At 38.4% G+C, this 12776-nt stretch overlaps 1 protein-coding gene across 2 annotated transcripts in view; it reads left to right on the top strand.

Moving 5' to 3' along the window:
• Positions 1–12776, top strand: part of PRDM5 (PR/SET domain 5) — a gene marked incomplete at its 5' end in the record, with an annotated part of 76086 nt that overhangs the window by 7334 nt on the left and 55976 nt on the right. For both annotated transcript variants that reach the window (XM_084263846.1, XM_084263845.1), the window contains 3 exons: positions 3781–3903; positions 10425–10605; positions 11885–12059. In XM_084263846.1, coding sequence (XP_084119972.1) covers positions 3781–3903; positions 10425–10605; positions 11885–12059 — 479 coding nt within the window. The remainder of the gene's footprint in view (positions 1–3780; positions 3904–10424; positions 10606–11884; positions 12060–12776) is intronic.

Raw genomic sequence — 12776 nt, 5'->3', positions numbered from 1 at the left:
GGGAAGCATCCTTGAAAAGAGCTACATGCTGATATGTTTTATTTACAAATGATGCAAAAATGGAAAAAAAAAAAACCCCATACCTGTGGTAACCATATAGCTAGAAGTAACAGTAAAAGCCAAGGCAATGTCCAAATGGCTTTGTGCTAAGTGTGCAGCTAACTGCTGGTGATGTATTGAGAGTTTTGTTCCTATTCTCAGCATCCTGCCAACACCTTGATTAAATACTGCTTCATTGGTCTGTATTAGCGTACTTGGCACAGCAATTTTAAATTATGAATATTTACTGGAATAGCAGCTGCTTTAAGGCAAGAGCAGAATAATCTTTTAGGTATTAAAAGTTCACAGAAGCTTTTGCCTCTGGAGGCTCAGATGTCCCTTTGGAAAGGGAAGATACTGTTCAGTTTATTTTTGTTGTTGTTCCTAACCAAGAAAGTGGTATTCATTTCACTGCTATTGGATTGTGGCAAGCATATACTTTTGGTCATGACTTTGGCAAATGTTAAAACAGTGAGGCCTGGAAAGACCAGTCCTCCTTCAAATACTCTGACATACCATGACGAAATGTTGGTTGGGATTGGATGGCACACGATAGGCTGTGTAATGCTGAATGTTGCATATTTCAGGTTTGGTTTCTGTCTGTCTGCCAAGAATATGTTTTCTTTGTTGTTAAATTAAAACAGAGAAGAACAGAAACATGGTGGAAATCAGTCCTCCAATGGAAGCTAATGTTCATGTTTGTTTATATGAGAAGATGAAATGAACTTGTTTCCACTCCATAAATCAGATCATTTTTGCAGTGATAATTGCTTAGTTTTAAGCCTGCCTGAAAACTAGTGGAGGCAATAGATAATCTGCTATTGACTATAACTAGCTTTCAATCAGAGCTTTAATGTTTAGAATTGAGATAAGAGAAGTCAAGTGCTTAAAGCTAATGGTGGTGGGTCTCCTCTCATCATCATCTCTGTTTTTTTTTTTTTTTTTTTCTTTGACATTTTGCCTGTAAAATGTGGTTCTGGCATAGGAACACTTTTACATACTTGGCATTAAGTTGAATTATGTCCTCAGCTGCACGATACATTAAGATTTATTTTGAAGATTCTGTGTTTGCCGAAGATGAATGTAATGTTAGAAATCTAGTTCTTAGCATGAAGTCTTTATTTTTTCTGTATGAAGACTACTTTCCTAGTCACTACTCCCGGTATAGTATTTACATTTGTAATTATTTGCTTTTAATGTTCTTGAGGAGTATTTGATTTTTCAGGAATGTTTTTGGTTTTCTCAGATGAACGCATGTGGATGTGCTTTTATGCAAGTTGCATTTTAAATAAATTTTGCCATATATAACAGTCAGACATTGATACCCAATCTCAGTTGAAGTTTGCAGCCCAAATTTTCAGTTTTGTTAAATTAATCCCTACTGGGATAGATAGCTGTCCAAAATAGTTATTCTTACTCTTACCAGTTTATAGCTAAATGTAATTAATAAACTCTTTTAAATCTTGGTTTAGTTATCTTTATTCATGTTAAGTGTATGACTTGGTTTTAATTTTAGTGACTTTTGGAATGGGCACCTTAGTGATCCTCTGGTTTTTGGAACGGGAAGAATCCATTCCTGAACGTGACTAGGAATGTTAGCCTCGCATCTTCAGTTACATGATATGAATTATTAAAAAGATAGCAGAAGTCTATGAATGAGTTTTCTGAACCATCCTGTCTCTTGACAAGGTCAAATAATATCGTGCAGCAGCAGGAGCTTCATTAGCATGAAAAACTGTTGTTCTGTATTTTGGCTGAAGAAAAGTGTAACATGTTATGTTGTAGTACTATTTAGGGAGTAAAAAAGTCAACAGTTGCTGCCTAAGGTTTCCTTTGCAAGTTTTATTTTAATACTTTCTACATCAATAGAGGAGTTTGTCCTCTGCAGTGGGCTCTGGGACAGAGGGCTGAAACTGAGAATGCAGAATTGTTCAATCTAGCTTTTTTATCTGATCCACACTGAATCATGTTTTCAGCTAGTCTAAAAAATGCAATGCAGAAATTGGTACTCTTCTTTACATGATTGCTTGAATGAACATAGATTTTTAGATTTATAAATGTTTGGAAAATAGTTTCCAGAAAGCAGGCAGTGTGTTTATTGCCTTCAAGAAAGATAACCATCTGCTTATTTTCAGTGACTCTTGCCAGGTGTGCATGGTAGAGTGTTTGCAATAGCCCTCATGAGCATTTTGAAGTAACATACATGACAACTTTAGATGTATTTTGGAAATGGAGATCATTTCATTGCAACATAAAAGGCTGGCAGATGGCATAGTGCATGTTGTTGGTGGGCATTACAAGCAGTTGATGGACATTACAAGCAGCTCAGACATTATTTAAGCACGTGTAGGGTTTCATATGGTAGTTTATACAACGATTAATGGCACTTTTTTTTCTGTGTGCTTTTACAGTGACATGGTGTTTATTCATGTGGCATAATTCAATTATGTCCTTGTTGATACTGAGGTAAAACCCTCTGGAAAGGTCAATGTCAGGTATTTTGTCTATACTGTGAAGGCATTTGACTAAATTAGTTCAGTTTATCTTCTGTGTTGAGGTGTCTGAGAATTATCTTCTTGAGAATCAGTCCGAGGTGCTGTCGTGTCTGGTGCCATTTTTGGATACATGTGTGCATTTTAGCTGTTTGATTGTAGCAAGTGACACATGTAAGCATTTTAGCTTGTATTTGTTGATATATCTTCTAACCAACCCAATTTTCATGTTTGGTGACCATGCTGCTAAGCAGAAGGGTGACTTGAGGGCTTTAGTAGACTTCTACTAGAGGGAGCACCCTCAGGACATATTGCAAACTTCAGTTTGATTCATTAATGATTTAATATGGATGATATTTAGGTGCACTTACTTTAAACTGAAGACTTTGGTCCTAGCTGTTTATCTCCTTTACCGTGATTAGCTTGTACTGTCCCGGAATTTGAGAAATATATTTGCAAGCAAGAGCTGTTTGCTTGTTTTAAGTATTAAGTTTGGGATCCACTGCCATGGTACTCAAAGATGGATTGTTATGTGGGAAGGTCACCTATCAGTGTAACCAATAAGGAATGGAGTGGTAAATGTCACCAGTCTAGTCTGTGCGAAGTACAACCTTCTGACTGGTTTTCTTGACTTTTCTTCTTTGCATCTGTGTATTTGATGCAGCATTACTTCTTTACGAGGTGAAAAAAGCAATAGAAAATATAGCACATCTTTAAGGGATTTATTGTATTCTTGTATCAATAGTTTCCTTATGTGCTAAGACTTTCCTGTTGTGTTTGATGTCTCTTTATGGATTAGCGGAGAGTGAAAAAGCAAAATGGACGTGATCATATATGTTAAAATGAATATAAAGTATTACATAATTTAAGGCTCAAGTAAATGAAGAATAATGCATGAAAATGTAGGTAGTATAATGTATGGTTTTTATAATAGGGTTTTGGTTGCTTTTCTTTTCAACTCAAGTCAAGATCTGATGGAAACCTTCATAGGACCTACATGGTAGGGTTCTATAACTCATACTTTGGTAGCTAAATCAGTAAGCCATTAACCTAACCTTAAGATAATGTGCAACGTTAACCATAAAAATGCTTATAGAAAAAGGTGGAAGTGCACCACATCTGTGAGTTGAGTACCCATTGAATGTAAGATTCACTTGCTGGGCACAAGCATGCCTTAGTGTTTTATGTGTTTGTGTGTGCTTGGTAAGCAAATTAAATTTATTTGTTGGTTTTGTTTGTTTTGTTCCAGGTTCGTGGGAGTAAAGGTGAGGCCCTTTATATCCTGGATGCAAGCAATCCACGCCATTCTAATTGGCTACGTTTTGTCCATGAGGCTCCATCACAGGAACAGAAGAACCTGGCAGCCATTCAGGTAGATTTGGTGGATTCCTACAATTTACTTCCTGTTAGGAATTTACTCATTTGATGTCATCCTTGCTTTTCATCTCTTCTGGTAAAATTGCAAGATCTGAGTAAGGTAGCAAACTGCTTTCCTTTTCCTACCTATCTTTGTAAAAGTGAACTCTTGTGCTTAAATACAATGCCATAAATAAGACTGATAGGATGAAAGACCAAAGAAGTCCTTAATTAGAATCTGATATTCTTTCAAAGGTTTATATTAATCCACTGTGATGGAATTGCACTGAATCATTTTCATTAACCATTTCTCCTGGGATCAAGTGAAAAGTTTACTGAAAGAAATAGAATAATTTCCAGAGTTGTTAACTCACTTCTGTAACAACAGTTAGATTTTCTTACTACAGCCTTAACATAAGACAAAAACTTAATCTGACTGAATGTCTTGTGATTTCCACAGTTTAGAGGCCTGGTTGTGTTTTATGCCAAACTTGGATATGGGCTTAGGTGTACAGGTAGCAAATCATGCATTTGTATTATAGTTTAAAATTTAATATAAAAGCGTTGACAGGTTTGAAAGCAAGCATGATATTTAAAATATTCCAGTAGAAAACAGAGTTGAAGGATCATATTACCTGATAGAATGATCAGGCAATGTTTGAGGATAAGCTAATAAAAAAAGATCATTTTCTTTATGTAGTCTTGGCTGTGGATCTGAATTTATCCACCTTATTTTTACATTTTATATTTGTCATTTGCAGCATTCTGTGGTAATGAGTTCCTCTTTTTTAATTGCATCTTATGTTGAAACATGCTTCTGTGTTTGTTCTAGAGACTTTGTAATTTCACTTGATTCCCTATTCCTTGTATAACAGTAAATAGTTACTTGACATTAATTTTTCTCTGCCATCCTTGATTTTCTCTAACCCTGTTATATCCTTTCCCTCTTATTTGACAGCTCTTTTCACAAACGGAAAAGTCTTAGTCTGTTTAATCCTCATTTTTGGAAGCATTCAGTGACTTTGTGGAATGCAATGAAGACATTTTTCTAGTTACAGTTATTGTCCTTCTACAGATTATGAAAGAAATCAACTATCTGTGCTCTTTTTTTTTTTTTCAACAGTTCAGTGTTATGGTAAAATAATTTTCAGTCCCATATAAGTAAGAATTTCTTAGCCATGTTAATTTTCTTTTCAAAATGTATACATTCCAAAATGTTTCAGGCTAACCCAAGCTATTTGCTGATGTAATCCAACTTTGAGGAAAAAAAATAATTGGAGAATTATTTATCAGCGTTTCTTAAAATTGTTATTTTATGGTTGCTTTTTCATCACGAGATGATTTTTTGCTAAGATTTGCCTGCAGATCCTTGGCAAAAGTATTTAAAGAGTTTATTTTGAGGCAAAACAAATACCTTTTCATTTCAAGAAACCAAAATTATTTTCTGGTGAAATAAACAGGAAAAAAAAATTAAAACTACTAAGTAGGAAAAGAATACTTGTAAAGCCCTAGTGTGTAGTTCTGTGAAAGATGCATTACTGCTGTTCTCCCCACTGCCCCTTCCCCTCTATTCATACTCAGTGGCACTCAACAGCAGTAATTTCAGTTTCTGTGTTGATGCCCTGTCCAAATCCTTAAATCTCCTACTCTCCAGAGGGACTGGTTGCTTATGTGGATCTTAATCACGTGAGACTGCTGCTGCCCATTCCCATGCAGACCTGGTATCAGCCCAGCCTCCCTCTTCCTGTCCCATTTGTGAACTTTACTATAATTTTCATTCTGCTGTAGTATCTCCTACCATGCCTCTTAGAATAAAATCATAGAACTGTCTGGGTTGGAAGGGACCCTAAGGATCATAGAGCTCCAACCCCCTGCCCAGACAGGGCCACCAACCTCCAGGCATTATCTAGACAAGGTTGCCCAGGACCCCATCCAACCTGGCTTTGAACACCCCCAGGGTTGGGGCATGCACCACCTCTCTGGGCAACCCGTTCCTTCAACTCGCCACACTCTCTGTAAAGAGCTTCCCCCTAATATCATCAAATGATTTATGGTCCTGCTTTAACTATGAAACATGAAAGGTCCTTATATGTGTGGAAACATAGGCATTAGTCAGCAATTAGCATGCCCTCAGGGTGCAGGCAGTGGAATAGCAAATTACAATGTTAGTAAATGCAAAGTAAGGCTCACAAGAGGGAGCAGTGTGAACAATTAATGTTCATTATTATATTTGAAATAAAACGCTCACTAAAATGACCTTAATTTCTGAATATAAGTTTTATTGGAATATCCAGTTTATTGATAATGAAAATTATTTAAATATAGAAACAGAAGGAAACTGTTCAGATGCATGATATTGCCCTATAAAATGTGAAAATAAAGTAAACAGTGGTAGAACAGGGACTTCTCTTGCTTGTGCGAAGTCTGATGTAAAAATGCTTAAGAGCTTAACATGGATTGTGTGCTTCAGGGCTTCACAGCTGTCCCTCTTCAGTTTTCTAGAAGACTTTGTATGAACTAACAAAATTGTGAATGGAAAATAATGATTTCCATATCTATGCCCACTAATGCTAATTTCCACTAACTTGCTTTCCTACTGGTTTTCTTTACAGTCTCAATACTCCCAACAGGAGCTTTCTGGTCTACTGTGAACATTTCCAAACCTTAAGGCACTGCTTTTGTAATGAGGAAGGCTATAATCTCATATCCGAAATAAAATGATTGATGATCAGTTTACTGTTTGCTGCCTAGTGCTCAGTATTCAGTTTAAAAGAAGATGAAGTGAATGTGTATTTCCCTGTATACAAATCAAGTAAACCACATCCTGGGTTGACTGCAAAATGTGATTAGTTCATCATAGAGTAATTGTACTCAATGAGCATGTTTTTCCTGTGGGGGAAAAAGCAACTTAGCATGGAATTTTTTGTAAAGTAAATTTGGTAGGGGATTAATTTTTTTTTTTTGGGGTGGGGTTTGTAGTTTTTTCTGTGTGGGTGTGGTGTGGGCTTTTTTTTGTTATGTGGCGGTTTGGGTTCCACCCCCACCCCCCCACCCCCCTCTGTAATACTATGCATTTTGTAAAACTCTGGTTCTGGTAGGAGCTCCTATGAGGAGTGTTCTGGGCACTGAGTTCTACCACCACTCCCAAAGTGCAGCCCTGGTCTTCAAGTTGTCTTTGGATGGCAGAGCATGGGAACTATTTTTAAGAGCTGTGCTGCTGAAGGATGGAAGGGTTGGAGGGTACCTGTGTATGCACAGCTGAATTGCTGGAGGCTTCTCTACCTTATTTTAAGTAAAAGTTGAATGAGTTAATTCTAAAGGTACTTAAATACAGTAGGGGATTACAACTTTTACATTAATAGAAACTGTGAATTGTAATCTTTTTTGCCTTCGGCTGTTCCTAGCTATTTACTTATAAATATGACTTTTGATATATAACAAAAATGCATGATATTTATCATAATCAAAAGGAAATGTCAAAAATACCACAGGTTTGTTCAGTTTTTAGACTGGCAGAGTATTATCTTCAATATTCCTTTATCCAGAATGCATAAGTTTATCTGTTGTAATGTTATTAAATGCTCTCTGCAGGAGATTACTATGCAAAACAGATTCTGTTCTTAACACTGAACCTGTTTTGTACACAGAATGGTGGCCAGCTAGAGCTTTAAATTCAAATACTTTTTTTCATCAGCAAGCAGATACTGGGACAGGCTTCTGTAGCTTAAACCAGTGAGTTAGAAGAACGGGGAGTGATCTTACTGTATTTGACATCAGTGGAAATCTCTTCATGGCATTTGGAAGACTAAATTCAAATTGCTCAATCAAAAAACATGCTAAAGAGCTCCTGCAGGTGTTGAACACCTTCAGGTGCCTGAACTTTGCAGGTTAGCAGGGAGTGCTTGGCATGCCTTGCAGTGTGTGATGCTGTACAGGTTTGTTCAGTTGCCGAGCTCCGTGGTTACTTGTGGTGAGAGTTGTGTATGAGAAGTTCTGTATACATTCTGCATGGCTTTGTTTTACTAAGCTAGCGTTCCTTAAAACAGCGATATGCCACTGGGGTTAAAGATAGATTTGGAGTTGAATGCTAAGTCTGAACATCTGTAAAATTTGGGAAAAATTAGGATTTAGCTCCAAAGTGGGAGCTAATGCCTCCCTCCTCTTTTTGAGTTGAAGAGGAGAAGGTGTAAAAATGCAGGGTTGCTCCAATGATGCTTTGGGAATAAACAGTGGGACGAGACTTGGTATTGCTGCTAGAGTGGTTAACATCCTCTGCAACACATACATGCTGAAAGCAGTATTCTCTGAACTAGGTCTGGACAAGTTGAAGAGATCATACATCAAAAGAAAAGAGTTTTGCATGATGGGGGTGGGCAATTCCTCAGCAAGTTTGATGACGACAGAAAAACAGGAGGATGTGTTCTTATAATTCTAGTAATCCTCCAATTTCTTAAACATATTTCTTACTGTGTTCACTGTGTCTGCATCTGCATGCATGTAGATAAATGTGCCTCGTGCAGTACTGGTGGTGGAAGAAGAGACTTAAATTCCTTTGTAATGTCTGGAGGAATTGCATTGGTTTCAGTGAAAATGCTGCCTTGAGGAGGTACTACAGAGTGGGTATATCTGGATTAATTAGCACTCTGAATGCTTCTATTAGCTTTTGTTTGGCTGGAAAAGCCAAACAAATTAGCCTTGGAGGAGAAATGAGTGAGCTGTATTTTAGTTTGGGCTGGCACCAAAGCTAGTTTCTTTTCAGTGAAAATGCAACCAAGAGCACTCAAGCCCTGAGAGTCCTTAGTACTTCTTCCATTGATTTTTTTACTAAGCAGTAGTAAATGGGGGGGAGGATTGTTTTAATACACAGGTATAAAATATCCCCAGATGCACATAACTACAGAGGTGGTGAGGATGTAGCAGTATGGATAAGAACTCAGTTGCTGAGATTCATGCACTTGGTCAAGGTTAAGCTGAGTATTTCTGATTGCTGTTCTCCCTGGCTTACTGTGTGATATAAGATGTGATCTCTGTGTGTTGTCAAAGTGGAAGGTGTGCTTTTTGGTTAATAAGTTTGGGACTTTATTTTTGCCTGGATTTTCTTTTTGGCTTTTTTTTTTTTTTTTTTTTGTAAGACAGTAATAGGTATATGCTTCCATTTGTTGTTTACTTTTAGAATAAGGTTGTCCTAAACAGTGAGGTATTGGAGGTTTTTCCAAGTGGTTTTATCCTGTCTAAGTGGAGATGGAGTGTAGGAAGACATTTACTTTTTCTCATGTCATGAGATTCAGTACGTGATTTGGCTTGAGTAAATTAAAGGTCTCTGAACTTGACAGATGCAAACCAGGAACTTCTAGATGTATGCAAAAGTTAGGGTGGTATGCTGATAGATATCTGGACTGCAGAATATATATATTGAAAACTTTTGTTTTCAAATACTGCAGTTGAGATAAGGACAGGAAACTGGTGAGCTCTTGAAAGCAGCAGCTGTATCAAGTCTATTGAATTAAATAGGTTTCACTCTTGTGTGACAATATCTTGTGTAATATATAACAGGCCTTCTAAAGCTTGAGGGATACTACATCCCTGTTGACAGTTTAAATTACCCTTAGTATATTACCAAAATTAAAAATCCTTATCTTCTCCTTGTGCTAGGAGACTTGTTAGAAAATACATGGCTAGATGTAGCCTAAAGAAGCTTCAATTAACTTTTCTGAATGTTAATCAGATAAGCTTTAAGATTTATGATAGAACTTGGAAGTCTTCACTGCATAAAAATGAGTCTTCTTTGGTGCTTTGCATAGTACCTAAAGCAGTTGGTTCACATGGCAAAACCCCCAGCTCTGTATGTCAGGTTAGAAGACAGCTGGTTTTCCTGTAGATCCCTCCTCTCCCTGTGCAAACCTTGGAAACTTTAATTAAATATTGTCACAGTCAAAGTTGCTAGCTTATGTATCAATTTGGAAGCTTGTTTATTCCTTGCGGAGAAGTTTTGGAGCTTATTAATGTAGGTTGGCTTCTCATGCAGAATCTGGGCTGGATTTTTGGCTTTCCGTGGATGTGTGTCTGCACTAATTGAAACCAGCAGAGCTTTTTGATCTAGTGATTTAAAATGCATTTTACAGATGTGCTCGCTAAGTTGTTAGTGAAGATGACTGACCAGGGTTGAAAGCCTGTTCCTGAAGAAGCCTGGGAATCTTAAGGAGAGAAAGAGAAAATAATGCTGTGTAACAACATTATTCTCATCCGAAATTCAAACCACAGCCCCATACCAGCTACTAGGAAGAAAATTAATCCAGTCAAACCCTGGACAGTCTAGGCTACAGTACGTATTGGAGAAGTTTCAGGGGTGAAGCAGGGAAATAATTCCAGAATACTTTGTCCTAAGGAACCTCTTTTGGCAGGAGGGTTGGACTCAATCTCTTGAAGTCCCTTCCAACCCCTACAATTCTGTGATTCTGTGACAAGGACACTATTTGTCTCTAGATTTTACTTTTTATAACATAATTATTCATTGCTTCTACTTATTGTTTGCAACAGGAAGGGGAAAATATTTTCTATCTGGCTGTGGAAGATATTGAAACTGACACAGAACTTCTCATTGGGTACTTGGACAGTGACATGGAAGAAGAGGAGGAGGAGGAGGAAGTAGCTGTTATCCAAGAAGATGAGGACAGTGGCAACAATAAAGAGGTGCAACCAGCTGGTGAAAAAACTACAGGTAAGCAATATATAAGAAATAGGATAACCTGAGAGTTTAGAAGTAGTAACAAAGGAAAACACTCTAAGTGCATGGGATTTGGGAACTGGGAAGCCCACTATGTTTAATCTGAGCTCTTGTATGATTTCAGTCTCTTCATTTTGGTTTCACTTGAGGTTCTTTGCCTAATAAGAAGCAGCCAGTACTATTGTAGTTTCACGTGGATGGGTCCTGGTGGAGAAGTGGGGCTGCAGGGGTGGCTTCTGCAAGAAACTGCTAGAAGCTTTCTGTAGGCAGGAGAGAGTAGTAAACACTGCCTGACTCAAGGCTGGAGTTGCTGTTGACCAAGGCTGAGCCAATCAGCAAAGGTTATAGTGCCTCTGGGAATCACATTTAGGAGAAAAAAAAGCCACCATAGCAGCTGCTTTTTGCCACTAGAGAATAGTGGGAGATGTAAGAAACTAGACACCAAGGCCAGTGAAGAAGGAGGGGGAGGATGAAGCACTCCAGCTGCCAGAGAGAAAGCTTCCCCTGCAGCCCATGGAGAAGACCATGGTGGAGCAGGCTGTCCCCCTGCAGCCCATGAAAAATGATGGGGAGCAGAGATCCAGTCCACAGCCTGTGGAGAACCCCACACTGGAGTGGGTGGAGACACCTGAAGGAGGCTGTGACCTGTGGGAAGCCCATGTTGGAGCAATCTCCTGCAGGTGAAACCTGTAGCCCATGGACAGACTGATCCACACCAGAGCAGGTGATGCTGGCTTGAAGGCCAGTATCCCATGGAAGGGATCCAAACTGAAGCAGTTGGTGAGGAGCTCAAGCCCCAACAGAAAGGACTCACGTTGGAGAAGTTCATGGAGGTCTGTCTCCCGTGGGTGGGACCCCACAGTGCAGCGGGGGAAGGGTGTGAGCAATGCAACCCTGGCTAAAGAGGGAAAACAACTCACAAGGAACTGACCAAAAACCCCATTCCCTGCCCCTCCCTGTGCCACAGTAGGGGTAGGGAGGGGGGGAATGGTGGGGGAGAAAGGAGTGAAATCATGGCTAAAGTGAGGTCTGTTGAGAAGGGAGGGGTGGGGAGAGGTGCTTGAAGATCTGGCTGCACTTCTCATCCCTGGCCTTATCTCTACTCCTCAGCCTCTCAATACCTATTTTCTCCCCTGTCCAGCTGAAAAGGGGAGTGACAGAGTGGCTTTGCTGGGTGTCTGGCCTCCAGCCAGGGTCAAACCACGTCAGCTGTGATGTAATGGAACTACTCCCTGAAAACTATTTCTTACTGTTCGTGCCTCTGCTCACACAGATCCCCTCACCTGTAAAGAGGACCATGCATGCCCAAACTGTGAATCCAGTTTTGCCAGTCAGGAGATTCTAGCTGAACACCTTCAGACTTTGCACCAAAAACCCAGTGAAGAAAAGGAATTTAAGTGCCGAAACTGCGGAAAGAAATTCCCTGTTAAACAAGCTCTACAAAGACAGTGAGTAGAAACAGGAGGGGTTTTTCTTTTCAGGGATCATTTAATTTAATTGTTTATTTCTCTTGCCTAAATCATATTTAAACTTTAATTTCCAAGCTTGTATCTTTATACCCTTACCCTTTTACTTTAGTCTTTTAATATGCTAATTTCTTGGAGACTTCAATTTGTGTTTCAAAATTGTCTCTAGTTTTTTGTTTTAAAGCTGTACACTGTAGTTGGGTCAGAGCTGCTCTTTGCAGAATGGTTGGTCTAGTTTAGGAGATGTAATTTTTTAGCTGTTGGTGGTGTTACACAACTAAAGTAAGATTTTGAAGTAAGTGGTAATTCAGAAGGACAGACTAAAAAAGGAAAAATAGTGCTTTATGTTTTCTTAACTAAGTATTTGGGTGATAGAAATGAGCAAATGGAAACCTTAAAGATATTAAATTTAAAAGCACATCTTTACTGTCCTTGGTAGTGTAAGCTGTGGCAGTTTTGCCACAGAAGCCATATATCATACAGTTACACTTTTTGTACAAAAACATAACTGTTTTTGTCTTTTGTTTGTATGTTTTTGCTTGCAATTAAAAATATATATATATACACTTTTTATTATACATGTACTTACAGATAGTACATTAAATGCTTGAGTAATTACAGATAGTACATTTACTCTAACTCACATTGGAAAGAAACAGACTAATATTGCATAAAATGCACTTCAGGCTGCTGTTGTAA

This window comes from Gallinula chloropus, assembly GCF_964237585.1.
Source record: "Gallinula chloropus genome assembly, chromosome: 4".
Classification (NCBI taxonomy): Eukaryota; Metazoa; Chordata; class Aves; order Gruiformes; family Rallidae; genus Gallinula; species Gallinula chloropus.
The sequence above is the reverse complement of the archived record's forward strand: the minus strand, read 5'-3'. Positions and strand labels throughout refer to the sequence as shown.